The sequence below is a fragment of the Phoenix dactylifera genome, chromosome 3, assembly GCF_051530095.1.
Source record: "Phoenix dactylifera cultivar Ajwa chromosome 3, Ajwa_hap1_PhDact_Kaust_v1.1, whole genome shotgun sequence".
NCBI classification, from domain to species: domain Eukaryota; kingdom Viridiplantae; phylum Streptophyta; class Magnoliopsida; order Arecales; family Arecaceae; genus Phoenix; species Phoenix dactylifera.
Genome location: NC_143192.1, coordinates 40834098 through 40853683, shown reverse-complemented (window position 1 = coordinate 40853683; position 19586 = coordinate 40834098). Strand labels below are relative to the sequence as shown.

The window sequence follows — 19586 nt, the reverse complement described above, 5'->3', positions numbered from 1 at the left end:
AGTATTAAGTGAGATTTAAGTTCAAGACTTCAAGTGACACCTCACTTATTGCCAGTATGGTTGCTTGGAAAAGGTAATATTTATTGGTTTTACAACTTTAATATTTGAACTTTTATTGGGGAATGCTAGATAATATTTAATTATTTAATATTTTTCTGATTTTTTTAGTTGGAAAAGTTCGACCATGTAAACCTTTATTTCTCATCTACTTCAATAAATTCTAGTCCCGTACAGGAAAAATTAATGCAAGACAAATTGCATTTGATACTTCCCAACTGATGGGCTCTAATTGGATATTTGGGCCTTTTGGCCTACTCTCCACGTATGGATGCACATGCATTGTGCTGGCTGATGCCTCATGAATGCAGGACAGGCTGGCCACACTTTTTTTTTTTTTTTTTTTGGTAGACCGGACTATATTAGCCGTGAATACACTTAGAATAATCACAAAGCAAAATACGCTCTAGTGCCATCGATATTTACCCCAAACCTTTCTATAGGACGGCCCTAAAATAGTATGCTGCAAATGAGGCGATCCAGTCTGCCATACTATTCGACTTCTGAAAGACATGCGTGACTCGTAAGGAGTCCAGCTCCCCCACAAGATGGTAGATATCATAGATAAGAGGGTGCACACTTTTAGATGCCTATCTTCTGCTTTCAATTATTTTGACTTAATATTCTAGAATTATTTGATATTTATTTTGGTTTTTTACGCTACAAAATTCGTCACACTGGCCATTGGAGTGGACATTATGGCCAGGCTGGTTGTGATCGGCCGTATGTAAAGGCCATGGTCCAAGCACTTTATAGTACAAACACAAATCAGAATTCTCTCTTTTTCCTTGCAATAGCCATTCTACTAATTCTACTACATCTACTACCTTACTTTTTCTCATATTTTGTATACTTTCAAAGTATTGATTTTGGACAACTGAAGAAGTTAAATTAGAGCAAAGCCTTCCACATCCTTATGCTGCATATGGGAGGAGCTTGGTGCATGGAATCAGGACCAATTATAGCTCCGAAGCATTAGATTGTTACTCTTAGTCTTAGGGCAATGCTAGCACATCTCATATATTGGTTCTTCCAATTTTCAGTTTGTTACTCATAAATTACATTTCAGATTTTATTTATAATTAGTTTGTCATATAATTTTTATTATTTCATTAATGCTTAATTACCACTAACGAAGGGCCTATATGGCCTTATCAAAATCTACCGTATGCACCAATTTGTAGTGTTTTTGTATTTTCGAAAAGATATACGTACTGTAGCCGCTCTAGTTAGAGCGTTAACCGAGGATCTTATCCCCCCTTCAAAAGAAAAGAAAAGAAAAGAAAAGAAAAGAAGAAGGATGTTTTGCTGAGATCGGTCCAGTTGGCAAGGATATCTGCTGTAGCCTTAGCACAGCAGGATTCCTGGTCCTGGCGTTCCTATTTTCATAAAAATGCGAAATTCCGAATCAAAACAAAACCTCTACACCTTTCTAGAGCATGACATTCCATCAGCTACAGTGGCACAGAGACGAGTCCTTCTATCTCCAGGGCCCATCTTCACTGTTTTTTGGCTCACCTCCAAGCTTGCGCCGACCCAAGGGCAAAAGATTCCACGTACGTCACCTTAAGTCCAACTTGCCACCTTGTACTGACCCTACCAGCAGTCAAACCATTTCGTCGCCACCTCCCTTTGCCAAATCTACCATCGAATACCCGGTACTCAACCAGTCAAACCTCACGCTGGAAGCATGGCCTACAATCGCGGTCGCTAATTGACGCCATGCAGCAACGTCGCCGAGCTCCGTCTTATTTTAATATCCCTTTATCGACCCATCCCCATGGTAACAGCCTCTATATACATGCATGGTGGCATCCACCTACGTCGACGTTGCCGTTTTTATATATATATTGACCACCTCCTCTCCTTCCTTCCACTCCACTCCACTAAGTGCATGCAATTGTGTTCAATGTTTATTAACATTATGGACCCATCTCACAATGCGCCGAGCGTCGTCTTGTGCCCGCATGGAAGGCCTTTTCCAAGCCCACCCGTCAACTGAGCTGCGATTCCCAGCGTGTTTCCCACATGCCACCCTTCCCCGAATGATGCCCGGCGCCTAATGAATCCAGTGTCTTTGAGCTATAAATAGGCATATGGTGAAGCTTCGTTAGTGGCAAAGTAAGAACTTGAGTTGGAATAGAGAGAGAGAGAGGGAGAGATGGGGTTTGGGGGAGAGATAGTGTTAGGAGTTTTGGTGGTTTTGTGCTTGAGTTCTCAGCTGGAGGCTCAGCTTAAAGTGGGGTTTTATGGCACCACATGTCCTCAGGCTGAGCCTATTGTGAAGCTTCAGGTTACGAAGGCACTTGCTAGTAATATCGGTCTGGCTGCTGGGCTTGTGAGAATGCACTTCCACGACTGCTTCGTTAGAGTAAGCTAACTTGTGCTCTTTGTTCATGCCTACCTCCTTCCTCGGTCCTTGATCTTTATAATAATATTACAATAGTATGCAATTTGGAAGTTGATAAAAAGTACGTCATTATTTTCTTGTTTCATTATGCAGGGCTGCGATGGGTCCGTTCTCATTGACTCAACTTCAACCAACACTGCAGAGAAGGATTCTTCGATCAACACCAGCCTCCGAGGGTTTGAAGTCATAGACAGTGCTAAGGCCCAGTTGGAAGCTACATGCAATGGAGTGGTTTCATGTGCCGATATACTTGCTTTTGCTGCGAGGGATAGCATAGCAATGGTAATCCTATATATCATAGCTTGTGTCGTCAATATACTAGAGCAATCTCTTTGGTGTGTATGAATATATATATTAGAGACAAATACAATTTTATAACGGAGGGTTGCCGACATAGCAGGAATTAAACCTAGTTATATGGGTTTCGGAACTTTGTACATCAACTTGGTAGAAGGCAAATATCGGTTGAAATTGGTAAAGGAAGGCCACTTGGGTTTTGGACAATACTGAATGCTATTGGTTGACCATGAACTGAAAACTCAATGACTATGTGCTTAATGGGCGCCCTAGCATGATTGGGCCCATGCCTTCCTTGTGAACAGCCCATGGGGGTCCTGCACATCATGGGCGGATTTTTTAAATGAAAACTTGTCCAAATTAGACTTTATCTCTTTGCTTTCTTGTGCAGACTGGAGGGATCTCGTATCAGGTCCCGGCTGGAAGAAGAGATGGAAGAGTCTCATTGGCGTCAGACACATTCGCTAATTTGCCAGCTCCAAGCTCTAACGTTGATCAGCTCACCCAGAGCTTTCAAGTTAAAGGGCTCACCCAGGATCAAATGGTCACCCTCTCCGGTAAGGCCCGGTCACTGACTCATGGGTTGGATTTGAATCTCCCTAGGTAGCTGTACACCACCTTATAATGCCCCAATCTAGTTACCAAGCCCAATAAAATTGGTTCGTATGAATGCACATGTGCATGAAAGCATGAATGATTCATAGGCGCACAATAATGTTCCAATTTCCAAAACATAATTTAGATTGTTGTTTAGGTTTTTCCTACTAGATCATGGCTAATTGGAATTTCGACTTAGGTCTCCCTCTCTATCTTTTACAAAGGGATATAGTTGATTCTTGCCGTTACTAACTTGTACATATAGGAACTATATATTTATAATGACTACTTTGTAAATTAAAAGGAATTAGGGAGACTCAAACTTAAATCAAAAATATATGATTGACTAGTGTGGGTAAACTATAAAATCACCGTGTAAGCTAAAGGCAAGATGGCCTAGATAATTCAGACCATTAATAACATAAACTTAGTTAGAGCATATTCCACAAATATTTGTCCAAACTTATGGTTAACTATATTGGTAAAGAGCCATATACAGATTACATAATTTCAGGGACTAATATATGCATTTACAGAATTAAGGAATTGACATGTAAATTGAAAAGACTGTAAGGGCTAATATCAAAAATTTCTTGTTACTTTGACTGGTGGAGTAAAACTTTAATCTCCAATTATTCAAGAATTAGTAAAAGGGATCTACTTTGATCATCGGTCTACATTCATAATAATCTTCAATCATCCTATGATAAAAGGATTTACCTAGTAAAAATTTAACATTGGCTTATGGTTGATCTGCATTTGTAGGGGCACATACTATTGGCCGATCTCACTGTAGCTCCTTCAGCAATAGACTCTATAACTTCAATACTACCGTGAAACAAGATCCAAGCTTGGATGCAACTTATGCTGCACAACTGAAGCAGCAATGCCCCCAGGGGAGCACCAACCCGAACCTGGTTGTCCCAATGGACCCTCCTAGCCCAAACATCGTGGACACCAGCTACTATAATGACATCCTTGTGAATCGAGGCTTGTTCACATCAGATCAAACCCTCCTATCGGAAGCTGCGACCGCGAGCCATGTGACGCAGAATGCTGCCAACTCCTTACTCTGGCAGAACAAGTTTGCTGCAGCCATGGTGGCAATGGGTCAGGTTGGTGTCCTCACCGGAAGCAATGGAGAGATACGTCTCAATTGCAGGGCCATCAACTAAGGAGTGCCAATTGCTTTTTTATCCCCCACAATAGGAAAAAAAGAGAGAGAGAATGACAGTTTAGTTCTCTGTTGGCTTGATAATAAGAGTCCATGTTCATGGATTAATCCTATGCAAAATATAAGATATGTATGGTCTTTTATATGTTGGCTTCAATGTAGGGGTGTTTTGCATGAAAAATAATGATGCAATGGAGGTGCTGTAAAATGATTAATAAAGAAATATGACCACCTTGCATAATGGCTAATGGCTCCGCATAATTGGGTTTTTGTCAAAGGGCTTTCCAGAGATGGATGCATTGAGAAATGTGTAAATTTTCACTAGGACAGACTGGCCCAAATAAATTTGGTTCATTTTGGTTGATTTATTTGTGTTTTGCCGAAAGGCTATTGAAAGGTTTTTTGGGGGTTTTGCATCTTAATCTGGAAGTCTTTTGGTTATAGCATGTAATCTGATGCCCGGTTGATAGGCATTAGGTAGTATGCTAGAAAGTTTCTTCTATAGTAATTTCAGGACTAAATTTGGCCGCTATTGATGATTAAGAGGAAAAGGCTCTATAAAAGCTTGTCATGTTGGGTTTTGTTGGGGAAGGTTGATGTGGGATCTTTACTTTTCCTTGTTCTCATCATTTCTCATCTTTTGCCCTTATCTTGCATGATGAAACACATGTGAAAGTGAATGAATGTTGCATCCATCAAAATGCGTACATTAGATTTCAATGCAATAGAGACCAAACAATGATATGGGAAAGGAAATTCAAATCAAAAAATGGCAATGATGCTGTATAATATCTTTTTATAGATAGTGAATCATCAAATAAATAAATTTAAATGGGCGCAAAGGTAGATAGAAGAAAACAAATAATTTGAATTTTTGAGGTTTAGAAGAATAAGATGAAGTCAATCAAATTATAGTTGCATCATCAATCCTTTCAATTAATCAGTCCTGCTGGAGTCACATTCCTATGCTTGAACTGACGCCAAATGTCTCTGTGTACGTCTCCTTGGTACTTTGCTAAGAAATTTCTAGCACCATATAGGCTGTAACTATATCACGCACTACAAAAGAAAAAAAATCTATTAGTAGGACTTGTGAGCCTCGCGGTAATTATACCTAGCCATGCAATATGTTGGTTAGGCTCAAAGTTAATTTCAAGTTGAAGCAAAAGTAGACTATTAAGCTAAGCTTGGTTAGGCTCATGCACACATGCATAGTCCATGTATATATATAAATATATGCATGCATGCATGCATGTATGTATGTATGTATGTATAGACACACACTTACATACATATATACATACATATAGGTGGATAAATAATAAAGGATCGAGCACTTTGAGTTGTGTGCAGACAGATGGATGACAAAGAATTGCATGCTTTGAGATCTACGCAAGCGGATAGATGATACAGAATGGGTGTGCTTTGAGATTTTTGTAGATGAATGGATTGCAGATGTTGAAACCCTTTGAAATCTATGTAGATGGTTGGATGATAGAAGAACCAAGTACTTTGAGATATCTACATGAGGATAGATATTATAAAAGATGGAGTGCTTGAAGATGTATGCAGATAGATGGATGAGAGAGGATGGAGCGGTTTGAGATTTGTGCAGGTAGATGGATAATAGAGATAAAGCCTTTTAAGATCTGTGCGGACGGATGGATGATAAAGGACAATGCTTTGTGATCGAGGATAGAGCGCTTTAAAATCTATGCTAGTGGATGAATCATAGACGATAGAATGCTTTGAGATTGCCTGAAAGCTACGGTCCATCTCCTCTAAATCCAGATTATTTTGGTCTTTTTTCTCGCTATGTTAACGATGTCTGGATTCAGATAGACTGCTGGGTCACATTGCAACGAAATGAAGTTTTGGTGGTTAATTAGAACTTTTTAAACTTTTGGGATCGAAGTGTGTCAATCAAACCCAGTCCCAGATTTGGTATGGGTTGACATTTTGAAGACTGCTTGGGTTTAGGTTGCTGAGTGAGGCTCGGAATCAGTTGATTTTACTGATTGGGTCGGGCCTTGGTGGGTATTTTCCCAGCCAAGTTGCTTAATCTGAGTCGTGCCTCTCTAGTTTAGGCATAATAAAGCTCCGTTGTCAAACCAACATGGTACATAGTACTGTCCTTTTATTTTTTTTGTCCCCTTTTTCTTTTTCTTGCTCAAAGTGTAGATTGCTGGCCATAAAATGCTATCCTGACGTACGTATAAAGTCAATGTCAACCTATTGAAGCTTTCAAAGCGATGGTGCAATGAACAACCTAGGGAGAGTCTGTCGAAGAATAAAAGAGCAGGATTCCTTCACCATTTGCTTACAAAATATTTAAGCGACCATGCTGAGGTGCTTTATTCCGATCTTGACTAACTCAAATAGTTATAGTGCTCGATTACGGATCATGCTTGGAAGATATGGTTGATGTCAAACATGACCACGTTCCTCGTAAAGTACTCTCAATTATTAATTAAATTAGGATTGTCTTGTAAAAACTATTGAATAAAGTATTGAAGTAAAAAGGTGACATGCTGCAAGACTACGGCCGGAACACCTTCAGTCGACACAAAATCCGGTTCCTTCACGTTTTTTTTTTCTTCAGAAAAAAATAGAATCTTATCATGATCTCTGTTTGGATTAGGGATGAAACGAAATACCTACTCAAGTGTGTGAGCCATGCAGTCATAGCCCGATCAGCACAATTGGTCGGAAACAGCTGGTACTGGTTGCTAGTTGTTTCGCCGGCAATATTATGCGCCGGAATCTATAAGAGAGATTTCCTCTCCTTTGTACTCTTTATTTTCCAGTGATTTGGTAGGATGTTCTCAAGCTAGAGCTATATAAATTGCTACATTTACCCAAAAAAAAAAAAGAAAAAAAGAAGAAAAAAAGAGAGTAGTGATGGGCAATCTATCATGGATTATTTTAATGGAATAAAATTTGCCACAAATCAAGACCATCTCCTCTCTGCTGGCCTCTATGACTTTTGTGGTATTATTTTAACATATATGATTTAAGTTTGTTCTATGGTTTGCTGAACAGCCTGATATATCTCGAGTATCTTTTGCTACACGCTACCCGCGTCTAAGACTTAGAATGGAAGAGTAATAAAACCTAATAATATGATAAACCATTTTTTACTCGTGGACTGCACACTTAGTGCATTTTAGATATCATCAGCTGCACACTCTCCATGTTTGTTTAAGATGCCCACAGAATCATGATTGACCGATGGTTAACACCAAAGATGTTTGTATTATAATATCTCCTGGTCCATATGAGTTAGAGAGTTGGCTCTATTATCATCTGTATCCATTGTGGATCTTACCAAAAAAAGCTAAAAAATTATTAATTAAAAAACCTTGACCTTGTTTAAATATCTAAGGCTTTTTAGGTGCGCACAGGATGCGAAACAAATACACATTTAAGCAGAACCTCATAGAAAGCACTTTATTTAGCCGTGCACCTTCAAAGGTGATGATCCTATATCATTTCAATCTTTTGAACAACACTTTGAATCGGATCTAGTTTGATTCGGTAGAAAATTGGATTCTTCCTTGTTTTCAATCGAAATAGAGAGATCTAATTATCAATTATAGAGCAGTATGTGATATACAAACGGTGGGTGATTGAGAATTGCAACTCCATGGTTGAACTGAACTAAGGAGGTCCTAAACTCGATCCTTAATTATTTCTAGCTTATCACTTATAATGGGACAGGTAATTGATTCGATAGCTTGAAGCTTCTCGGTGGAGCAAAGTAGTTTGCTGGGTTAGGAAAGATCTCCCAACAAAAGTAGTAGCAACCCATGTGGCGTTCCAGTATTAATCATGGACCGGTTAGCTACCTATCCGAGTTTTTCAGTTGGACTCCATCATAACATCGGAACCTACAATCCTCTTACCTTTTCATACCTCCGTGCACTTACCGCCCATCGAATTCCAAGTGATCAGAGTGGATGTTGATGAATAGTCTTACATTGAAAGTGGTAGAAATCGTTGTGGTGTTTTAAATATTCATGGATCCATCCACCATCCTTTGATCGAATGGTCAGGTTTGACAACTGGCTGCCTCTGGTTTTCCGACTTCAGCCTCTAGTTTCTCGTTTTCCCCTCCTTTTCTTTCTTCCTCTATTCATTGCATGCAAAAGCTCAGCCTAAGTCGGCGAGCAAGACCGAAATATATAATATTTGTTGTCCTCCCTACACCACCACACGCCTTGCCACTATTTTATACGTAGAGGTTCAGCTACTTAATTCTTCATTTGGATGAGCCGATCCACTTGGCACCACCATTTGGCCCCAACCACCATCCGGCTCCAGCTCTCTTCACATGGCCTCGCTCGCTAAATAATCAGCTCAATGAGTAAAATAACGGAACTTAATTCTCTGGCGTTCTTTCCTTATAAATGGTCATTCAATGCAGGCCATGATCATACCAAGTTCGTAGTCGGAGTGAGATAGGTAGAGGAGATAGCCATGGCTTTTGGAAGGGGAGGAGAGGTGTTGGTAGCCTTTGTGGTGGCCTTGTGCATGAGTGCCACCAAATTAGAAGCTCAGCTCCATATGGGCTACTATGACAAGACTTGCCCTCAAGCTGAGTTCGTTGTTATGGACGAGGTTAAGAAGGCTGTGGCCGGCAACATTGGCTTCGCTGCCGCTCTTGTGAGGATGCACTTTCATGATTGCTTCGTTAGGGTTGGTTCCCTGAGCTTCTCTCTTTGCTACTTGGTTTCTCTCTCTTTCTTGCCTTATTATAAAATGACTTCTCTTGGTAATATGGTGGAATTCTCAGCTACAGTAGACGTTTAACAAAAAATGCTGTGCTAGCTTGCCTTCTAACGTCCTTAATCTGTGTTTTACGTGGAATTAAAACTGGGTTCTAATGCCTCTTATATCTTCTTGCATTGTGGCTAGTTCTGTATTGGGGGAACAACTAATTACTGTCACCTATGTATTTAATAAATGACATTGGGATGCTATGATGTTAGGGTTGTGATGGGTCAATTCTCATTGATTCAACGCCAAATAACATGGCGGAGAAGGATGCACCACCAAACAATCCGAGCATGGTAGGGTTTGAAATCATCGACAATGCCAAGAAAAGATTGGAGGCAGAGTGCAAGAGAACGGTTTCATGCGCTGATATACTCGCGTTTGCAGCCAGAGATGCTGTCGTGCTGGTAGGTTCGCTTCACTTCCTCAGTTTGTCAATCCTATATATATACACCTATCAACACAAGCCTTGATTCTAGCAGGCATATTAACATTCCTAAAACTTCAGTAACGATAGAACGGAACGTAAAATTTCCGCAAGAGTATGATCGCAAACAATAAACGTTTAGCTGGCCAGCTAACTTAGGACACGGAGCCTACACATGTAAAAGCTTGTAACTTTGATTACTTCATATCTCATCTTGCACAGACTGGAGGATTTTTCTACAAAGTCCTTGCAGGCCGAAGAGATGGAAAGGTTTCGATTGCAAATGAGACGTTGACAAATCTCCCTCCTCCGTCGTTTGACCTCAACCAACTCACTCAAAGCTTTGCTCAAAAAGGGTTGAGCCAGGATGAGATGATATTCCTCTCAGGTATCGTATTAGAAGCACACACTTTCCCAATACCGCGGTGACTGCTAAAGCTCGAAAGGAGAATAATTATCTAAATTCTTGTAAATGCTTTTTATAGGAGCACATACAATTGGCCGGTCTCACTGCAGCTCCTTCAGCAACAGACTCGACAATTTCAACTCAACCTTCAGCCAGGACCCGAGCTTGGACCCGGCGTATGCAGGCCAACTAAAGCAAGAGTGCCCGAATACGAGCAGTGGTGCAAACCAGGTGGTGCCAATGGATCCAAACAGCCCAAACACGTTTGACACCAGCTATTATAGCAATATCTTAGCGAACCGTGGTCTGTTCACTTCCGACCAGACCTTGATGTCAACCCCGGCGACGGCAGCTAAGGTGAGGCAGAATGCAGCCGACTGGTTGGGCTTCCAGAAGAAGTTCGGAAAAGCAATGAGAAAGATGGGCAAGATTGGAGTCCTCACTGGAAGCGAGGGAGAGATAAGGTGCAACTGTAGGGTCGTGAACGGATTCTATTGACCGCATGCATGCACTACTCCACGGTGCCTGACGTTCTTTAGTATCTTGGCTATTTAGTAACAGTTGCGAGTGTTTTGAAGTTATATGTGTTTTAGTTAATTTTTCAGCATTTACTTTGAATCTTTAATTGAGCGATGTGAGGACTAATAATGATGGGTAATAATGATGTCGGAAGACATGTTTTTCTATGTAGTACAAAGCCATCGACGTTGTTGTTTTTATGTTGCAATAAGAGGCCTGAATCCTTCTCATTCGTATTATTATAGTGATTACATAATTGTTATTTTTAAAATATTAAAGAAAAAATAAAATGAGGGGCAATTTGAGTAAAACACCGAACTTCACTCATACCATTGATTGTAAGTTTCACGCTCTTCGTGGATCTAGCTTTAGTTAAGTGTGAAATTTAGGCATGAATGAGGGGCATGCACTATTAATGGTTTCAAATTAAACTTTCCTGCCTACGAGAAACTAGGCCATAAGAATCCTAGAAGCACTTGGGAGAAGTCGTGAGGACGAGACTATGAGTTTAGGCTAACCTTTCAACTGTCATGAAATTAAGCTACTGCTGCGAGGACATAATAGTGTTAATCTGCTTAAGTCCTAATTGATTCGTATTGTATTCATGAGTTATTAAAATCTAAACACAAAAAACTTGATTGAAGACCAAGCTTATTATTGCTCCTTCGCTGGTTATATTTATTATTGTTTGGGCATCTGCAGCTGAATTTTTATAGGAGAATGCTGGGCAATTTTTAATTATTTATGATTTTTTTTTGAATTTTTTGGTTGGAAAAGTTGAAGCATTTAAACCTTTATTTCACTTCCAGTTCAATATTAAATTTTAGTTCCATATTGGAAAAATTAATGGAAGACAGGTTGCATTTGAGATATTTCTTACCAATGGAACATAATCGGATATGTGAGCCTTTTGGGCTGCTACGTACCCTCCTATGCATGCACAAGCATTCAGCTGGTGTCCGCCAGCCATGCTAGGCTTCACGATGCCTCGTGAGTGCAGGTGGGCTGGCTACCCTTGTAGAAGCCAATCTTATGGTTTTGATTATTTTGACTCATATATTCTAGCATTATTTGATGTTTATTTTGGTTTTTAATTATGCTTAATTACAAGATTTTATCAAGCCAACCGTTGGAAAGGCCTGCCTTTGTGGCTAGGCTAGTCGTGAGATCTTCTCTATATATAAAGGGAATGGTCCAGGATCTTTGCACAACACAAGTTAGAATCCATACAAATTATGTATGATACTTCCATTCTAGCACAAAAAAAAAATGAAAAAAGAAAAAAAAAAGAAAAAAAAAGAGAAGACTAGGATGTTTTGCTGAGATCGGTCCAGTTGGCAATCGTGGACATCTGCTGTAGCTTCAGCACCGCTGGATTCCTTGTTGTGGCAATCCTATTCTCATAAAAATGCGAAATTCCGAATCAAAACAAAACCTCCACGCCTCTCTAGAGCATGATATTCCATCAGCTACGGTGGCACGCAGAAGTCCGTCCATCTCCAGGGCCCATCTTCACAGTTTGCATGCTCACCTCCGAGCATGCGCCAACCCAAGTGCAAAAGATTCCACGAACGTCACCTTAAGTCCAACTTGCCACCTTGTACTGACCCTACCAGCAGTCAAACTATTTCACCACCTCTCTCCGCCAAATCCACCATCGAATACCCGGTACTCAACCAGTCAAACCTCACGCTGGAAGCATGGCCTACAATCGCGGTCGCTAATTGACGCGCCTTGCAGCAACGTCGCCGAGCTGTCTTATTTTAGTATCCCTTTATCGATCCATCCCTATGATAACAGCCTCTATATACATGGTGGTTTCCACCAACGTCGACGTTGCCGCTTATATATATATATATTGACCACCTCCTCCTCTCCTTTGTTCCACTTCACTAAGTGCAATTGTGTTCAATGTTTATTAACATTATGGACCCATCTCACAATACGCCGAGCGTCGTCTTGTGCCCGCATGGAAGGCCTTTTCCACACCCACCCGTCAAGTGAGCCGCGATCCCAGCGTGTTTCCCACATGCCACCATTCCCCTTATGATGCCCAGCGCCTAATGAATCCAGTATCTTTGAGCTATAAATAGGCATATGGTGAAGCTTCGTTAGTGGCAAAGTAAGACTTGAGTTCGAATAGAGAAAGAGAGAGAGAGAGAGATGGGGTCTGGGGGAGAGATAGTGTTAGCAGTTATGGTGGTTTTGTGCTTGAGTTCTCAGCTGGAGGCTCAGCTTGAAGTGGGGTTTTATGACGCCACATGTCCTCAGGCTGAGCTTATTGTGAAGCTGCTGGTTACGAAGGCAGTCGCTAGTAATATCGGTCTGGCTGCTGGACTTGTGAGACTGCACTTCCACGACTGCTTCGTTAGAGTAAGCTAACTTGAGCTCTTTGTTCATGCCTACCACCTTCCTCGGTCCTTGATCATTATAATAATATTACAATAGTATGCAATTTGGAAGTTGATAAGAAGTACGCCATTATTCTCTTGTTTCATTATGCAGGGCTGCGATGGGTCCGTTCTCATAGACTCAACTTCAACCAACACTGCAGAGAAGGATTCTTCGATCAACACCAGCCTCCGAGGGTTTGAAGTCATTGACAGTGCTAAGGCCCTGTTGGAAGCTACATGCAATGGAGTGGTTTCATGTGCCGATATACTTGCTTTTGCAGCGAGGGATAGCATAGCACTGGTAATCCTATATACCATAACTTGTCTCGTCAATAAACTAGAGCAAGCTCTTTGGTACTAAATGCGTTCGCTTTTTCAGTGAAGATGGATCGCTCACACCTTTGTTTAAACATCACAATGCAGAAAATAAAAAATTGATGCCACGCATGCACCATCCCTGCTGAATGGCTTTCTAAAATGGAAATAGATGGGACGACCGAGTTATCCCTTGAGAGTTAATGACTATTCCTTGTCTTAGAAATATTTAACATGGAATTCGACCATGTAAATTAACTCATGCAAGCGACCAAAGAACAGTTGGTAAAGTCATTGTGTTGTGGTTAGGGCTGCAAGCGAGTTGGATTGGATCAAGGACAAATAGTTCGAAATCCAATCCATATTTTAATCAGGTCAAAAAATCGATCCAAGCCTAAATATTTAGTTCATTTTGGATTGGATCAGGTCAGATTTAGTAGTATTTTTATCAATCTAGCTACCAAATTTTTGGGATCAAAGTGGGTCAAAAATAATCACATATAATTATGTTATAAACGTATTAAACAATAAAATAATTGTAACCAATATGTAAACAATATCAAAAAATATATTTTGATAAAATTTGGTTGATGACCACATATAATTATAATCAACAATGTAAATTATTCACAAAATATTTGGCTAAATTTTTATATTCAAGGAGGATTTTGAAATATATTGTATGCTAGCTTCGCATCGGTTCAGGTCTATTTGGGTTTGAATTGGGAATTTAAGGTTCCAAATCCAAAAAGGCTCATGTTTTTTATCAGGTCTATTGGGTTTGAATTGGGTCTCTTTGCTTTCTTGTGCAGACTGGAGGGATCTCGTATCAGGTCCCGGCTGGAAGAAGAGATGGAAGAGTCTCATTGGCGTCAGACACATTCGCTAATTTGCCAGCTCCAAGCTTTAACGTTGATCAGCTCACCCAGAGCTTTCAAGCTAAAGGGCTCACCCAGGATCAAATGGTCACCCTCTCCGGTAAGGCCCGGTCACTGACTCATCATGGGTTGGATTTGAATCTCCCTAGGTAGCTGTACACTAACTTATAAACTAGACTTGCCCCAATCTCGTTACTGAATCCAATAAAAATTGGTTTGTATGAATGCACATGTGCATGAAAGCATGAATGATTCATAGGCGCACAATAATATTGTTCCAATTTCCAAAACATAATTTAGATTGTTATTTAGGTTTTTCCTACTATATCATGGTTAATTGGAATGTCGGCTTAGGTCTCCCTCTCTACCTTTTACAGAGGGATATAGTTGATTCTTGCCGTTACTAACTTGTACATATAAGGAACCATGTATTTATAATGACTACTTTGTAAATCAAAAGGAATTATGGAGACTCAAACTTAAATCAAAAATATATGATTGATTAGTGTGGGTAAACTATAAAATCATCGTGTGAACTAAAGGTAAGATGGCCTAGAAAATTCAGACCATTAATAACATAAACTTAGTTAGGACATATTCCACAAATATTTATCCAAACTTACGGTTAACTATATTGTAAAGAGCCATATATATACAATGGATTACACAATTCAGGGACTAATATGTGCATTTAAAGAATTAAGGAATTGACATGTAAATTGAAAAGATTGTAAGGGCTAATATGCAAAAACAATTTGTTATTTTGACTAGTGAAGTAAAACTTTAATCTCCAATTATTCAAGAATTAGTAAAAGGGATCTACTTTGATCATCGGTCTACATTCATAATAATCTTCAATCATCCCAAGATAAAGGATTTACCTAGTAAAATTTTAACATTAGCTTATGGTTGATCTGCCTTTGTAGGGGCACATACTATTGGCCGATCTCACTGTAGCTCCTTCAGCAATAGACTCTATAACTTCAACACTACCGTGAAACAAGATCCAAGCTTGGATGCAACTTACGCTGCACAACTAAAGAAGCAATGCCCCCAGGGGAGCACCAACTCGAACTTGGTCGTCCCAATGGACCCTCCTAGCCCAAACATCGTGGACACCAACTACTATAATGACATTCTTGTGAATCGAGGCTTGTTCACATCAGATCAAACCCTCCTATCGAAAGCTGCGACCGCGAGTCACGTGAAGCAGAATGCTGCCAATTCCTTGCTCTGGCAGAACAAGTTTGCTACAGCCATGGTGGCAATGGGTCAGGTTGGTGTCCTCACCGGAAGCAATGGAGAGATACGTCTCAATTGCAGGGCTATCAACTAAGGAGTACCAATTGCTTTTTTATCCCCCACAATAGGAAAAAGAGAGAGAGAGAATGACGGTTTAGTTTTCTGTTGGCTTGATAATACAAGTCCATGTGGATGGATTAATCCTATGCAAAATATAAGATATGTATGGTCTTTTATATATTGGTGTCGGTGTAGGGGTGTTTTGCATCAAAAATAATGATGCAATGGACGAGCTGTAAAATGATTGACAAAGAAATATGACCAACTTGAATAATAGCTAATGGCCCAGCATAGTTCGGTTTTTTTGTCAAGAGCTTTCGGGAATTGGACGTGTTGAGAAATGTCTAAATTTTCACTAGCTAGGACAGACTGGCCCAAATAAATTTGGTTCATTTTGGTTGATTTATTTGCGTTTTGTCGAAAGGCTATTGAAAGGTTTTTTGGGGGTTTTGCATCTTAATCTGGAAGTCTTTTGGTTATAGGATGTAATTAATTTGATGCCCGGTTGATAGGCATTAGGTAGTATGCTAGAAGGTTTCTTCTATTGTAACTTCAGGACTAGGGTTGGCCGCTATTGATGATTAAGAGGAAAAGCTCTCTATAAAAGCTTGTCATGTTGGGTTTTGTTGGGGAAAGTTGATATGGAATGTTTACTTTTCCTTGTTCCTATCATTTCTCATCTTTTGCCCTTATCTTGCATGATGAAACATGCTTGTGAAAGTGAATGAATGTTGCATCCATCAAAATTCGTCCGTTAGATTTCAATGCAATGGAGACCACTAAACAATGGCATGGGAAAGCAAATTCAAATCAAAAAATGGCAATGATTTAAAATGGTGCAAAGGTGGATGGAAGAAAACAAATAATTTAAATTTTAGAGGTTTACGGTAATAAGAACTACCTAAGATGAAGTCAATCAAATTACAGTTGCATCATCAATCCTTTCAATCAGTCCTGCTGGAGTCACGTTCATGTGGGCATCCTATGCTCGAACTGATGCCAAACATTTGTCTTTATGTACGTCTCCTTGGTACTTTAGTAAGAAATTTCTAGCACCATATAGCTAGGTTGTAACTATAGCACACTGCTGCAAAAGAAAAAATTCCGTAAGGAGGAATTATTAACCTGGCAGTAGCTATACTTAGCCATGCAACATGTTGGTAGCTGTTTCGTATAGACACAAGGACTCCATACAAAGGAGACCTAAGCGGTTTTGTAAAGCAGGTGGATCGACAACAACAACAACAAAAAAAGAGACCCAGAAATAACAGAAAAAGAATCCACCAAAGTCGTAGTTTCTAATGAAAAGAATAATACATAGTATATATACTTCATACTTTTGATAGCTCTTAAATAGAGAAGCCATCTATAGGGGTTTCAGGTAATTTGAATAACTCAAGCTCAACATGAAATCTAGGCCCAAAATTGATTTCCAGCCGAGCCTAATGTAGACTATAGTCGATTAAGCTTAGCTTGGTTAGGCTTATGCATACATGTATTGGTACACACACACACACACACATACATACATACATACATACATACATACATACATACATACATACATACATATATATATATATATATATATATATATATATAGAGAGAGAGAGAGAGAGAGAGAGAGAGAGAGAGAGAGACACACACAAACGTACACATACACTCACATATATATATCTCCAGAGGTCAATGGTGTTAGGGCCATTTCATGAACCTTAATTGGATGTTTATTTAATTTAGGACCTATTAAATATTAATTCAAATTTGAACAAAACTTAAATCAAACTTGAATTTGAGTTCGAACTCAGCTCGGTTCAAGTTTAAATTGGTTGTATCATGATATGGAGCCTATCTAATGGATGAACGTATATGATTTCTGTCGCCGTCATGCAAACTCAGTTTTCAAACTAGCACATGAGCTGGGACTTCATTAATTTGGCGTGTGTGATAGAAAAAACTAATCCGTGCCCTTCTCCTCTTACTCCCATCTCATCCTTGAGGACGGTTTTGGAGTCAAACCCTCGACCTGTTGCTCAAATGGCAAGTGGTGGTACCACCGAAACCAAGGTTTGGTGGTGGTGGGACCATGATGTTGTTCATCCATGTGATGTTTAGGCTTAGGCTTGTGTAGAAAATTGTCGACTTGGTTCGAAGTCAAATCGGGCATAGGCTACTTAGCCCAATCCAAAACTATCAACTAAAAGTAGTGACCTAGACCTTGGATTCTAAAATAAACTTTCCATCCAAATTTTACTTGCAGCATGACCAAGTCCATCCAACTCAATCAAACCCAGCCCCACACTCTGCATGGGCTGACATAAGTGGGGCCCTGGTGGGTACGTACCGAGCCAAGTTGCTTAATTTTGAATCGTGCCCCTCTAGTTTAGGCATAATGAAACTCCCTTGTCAATTTCAAACCAACGTGGTGGTACTATCCTTTTGTTTTTTTCCCCCTCTTTTTCCTTTTTCCTGCTCAAAGCAAGATGCAGAAAGTTCAAGGAAAAGCTGTAGATTTATGGCCATAAAATGCAATCATGTCATAAAGTCAATGTCAACCAATGAAGGCTTTAAATGTGATGGTGTAAGGAACAAGCTAGTGGGAGTCTATCGAAGGATTCCCTTCACCATTGGATTACAAAATATTTAAGAACCGGCCTTTAGCTGTATTATTCATAATTCATCATGAGCACGTTCCTTGTAAAGTACTCTCGAGACGAAAACTTGGATTTTCGTGTAAAAAATAATCGAATAAACTATTGAAGGAAGAACGTGACACGTTGCAAGACTAGGGGCCGGGATATCTTCAGTTGACACAAAATCTGATGGACGTTATTCCACGTTTTTTTTTAAGAAAAAAAAAACACTTATCACCATCTTTGCATGGATTGGGGATGAAACGAAATACCCATTCAAGTATGCGAACCCTAACCATTAATCCAATTTGTGGAAATACCCATTCAATATGAACGACAACGAGAGCATAATGCCAACGAAATTTGATGTGGTGGTGGGCAGTCTATTATGAATTGTGAAGAAATTTTGTTGGAATAAAATTGGCCACAATTTAACACCCATCTCTTCTCTGCTAGCTTCCATGACTTTTATGGTACTATATATATATATATATATATATATATATATATATATATATATATATATATATATATATATATATATATATATTATATAAGTTTGTTACATGATTTGGTCAACAGCAGAATGCATCGCAAGTATCTTTTCCTACACGCCACCTATATCTAAGGCTTAGAATGGAAGAATAATAAAGCTAATAATATGATAAACCATTTTTGCTTGTGGACTAAATATCCAGTGCATTTTAGAATCATCAGCCACACACTCCATGTTTAAGGTGCCCTAAGAAGTGTCCGATCACAAATATTATGACCGATCCATGGTAACACCAAAAATGCTCATACTATAATATCTCCTAGCCCGCATTATAATAAGTCATGAAGTTGGTATGATATCATGCATTTATATCGATCTCGGGTCTTACCAAGAAAGCTAAATATTAATTAATTAAGAACATTGGCCCTGTTAATTAAAGATCTCTGCCTTTTCGGATGCACACGTGATGTGGAACAAAATACACATTTAAAACAGATCCCGATAGAAACTACTCTGTTCACCCATGCACCTTCAAAGGTGACGTCGACCCTATATCATTTGAATCTTCTGACCAATACTTTGAATTAGATCTAGTTTGATTTGGCAACAAATTGGATCCTCTCTAGTTCATAATTGAATTGGAGAGATCTGTTTATCAAACATACACCATTATGTGATATGGAAATGGAGGGTGACTGAGAATTGCGACTCCATGGATGAACTGAACTAATTAAGAAGGTCCTAAACTCGATCTTTAATTTCAACGTTATCACTAGCTAATTAGATAGGTAATTGATTCGATAGTTTGAAGCTTCTCGGCGAGCAAGTTGGAAATATATTACAATAGTTGTTTGCGAAAAGTCATTCGATCCACCATCCGGCTTCAGCTTTGTCCGCACATGGCCA

The 19586-nt window shown here is 39.5% G+C and overlaps 3 protein-coding genes across 3 annotated transcripts; all 3 read left to right on the top strand.

The window, feature by feature from the left end:
• The first annotated feature begins 2167 nt into the window (after positions 1–2167).
• LOC103720376 (peroxidase 5-like) lies at positions 2168–4783 on the top strand. Its single transcript, XM_008810046.6, has 4 exons — positions 2168–2428; positions 2561–2749; positions 3156–3321; positions 4127–4783. The coding sequence occupies exons 1-4, from the start codon at positions 2219–2221 to the stop codon at positions 4534–4536; spliced, it is 975 nt and encodes a 324-aa protein (XP_008808268.1). The 5' UTR covers positions 2168–2218; the 3' UTR covers positions 4537–4783.
• A 4183-nt stretch (positions 4784–8966) lies between these two features.
• On the top strand, positions 8967–10902 carry LOC103720374 (peroxidase 5-like). The gene is made up of 4 exons (XM_008810045.5): positions 8967–9233; positions 9527–9718; positions 9961–10126; positions 10224–10902. The coding sequence occupies exons 1-4, from the start codon at positions 9015–9017 to the stop codon at positions 10640–10642; spliced, it is 996 nt and encodes a 331-aa protein (XP_008808267.2). The 5' UTR covers positions 8967–9014; the 3' UTR covers positions 10643–10902.
• Positions 10903–12717: 1815 nt separating this feature from the next.
• On the top strand, positions 12718–15827 carry LOC103720392 (peroxidase 5-like). Its single transcript, XM_039115497.3, has 4 exons — positions 12718–13036; positions 13169–13357; positions 14184–14349; positions 15176–15827. Exons 1-4 carry the CDS (start codon positions 12827–12829, stop codon positions 15583–15585), a joined length of 975 nt encoding a protein of 324 aa, XP_038971425.3. The 5' UTR covers positions 12718–12826; the 3' UTR covers positions 15586–15827.
• The last annotated feature ends 3759 nt before the right edge of the window (positions 15828–19586 follow it).

What these genes read in the sequence shown, in the direction of transcription:
- LOC103720376 (XM_008810046.6), top strand. Translation starts at nt 2,219, where the DNA reads ATGGGGTTTGGGGGAGAGATAGTGTTAGGAGTTTTGGTGGTTTTGTGC. An exon ending in CGAGGGATAGCATAGCAATG is followed by an intron (nt 2,750 to 3,155) that starts GTAATCCTATAT and finishes TTTCTTGTGCAG; the next exon opens with ACTGGAGGGATCTCGTATCA. An exon ending in TCAAATGGTCACCCTCTCCG is followed by an intron (nt 3,322 to 4,126) that starts GTAAGGCCCGGT and finishes CTGCATTTGTAG; the next exon opens with GGGCACATACTATTGGCCGA.
- LOC103720374 (XM_008810045.5), top strand. Translation starts at nt 9,015, where the DNA reads ATGGCTTTTGGAAGGGGAGGAGAGGTGTTGGTAGCCTTTGTGGTGGCC. An exon ending in TTCATGATTGCTTCGTTAGG is followed by an intron (nt 9,234 to 9,526) that starts GTTGGTTCCCTG and finishes CTATGATGTTAG; the next exon opens with GGTTGTGATGGGTCAATTCT. An exon ending in TGAGATGATATTCCTCTCAG is followed by an intron (nt 10,127 to 10,223) that starts GTATCGTATTAG and finishes TGCTTTTTATAG; the next exon opens with GAGCACATACAATTGGCCGG.
- LOC103720392 (XM_039115497.3), top strand. Translation starts at nt 12,827, where the DNA reads ATGGGGTCTGGGGGAGAGATAGTGTTAGCAGTTATGGTGGTTTTGTGC. An exon ending in CGAGGGATAGCATAGCACTG is followed by an intron (nt 13,358 to 14,183) that starts GTAATCCTATAT and finishes TTTCTTGTGCAG; the next exon opens with ACTGGAGGGATCTCGTATCA. An exon ending in TCAAATGGTCACCCTCTCCG is followed by an intron (nt 14,350 to 15,175) that starts GTAAGGCCCGGT and finishes CTGCCTTTGTAG; the next exon opens with GGGCACATACTATTGGCCGA.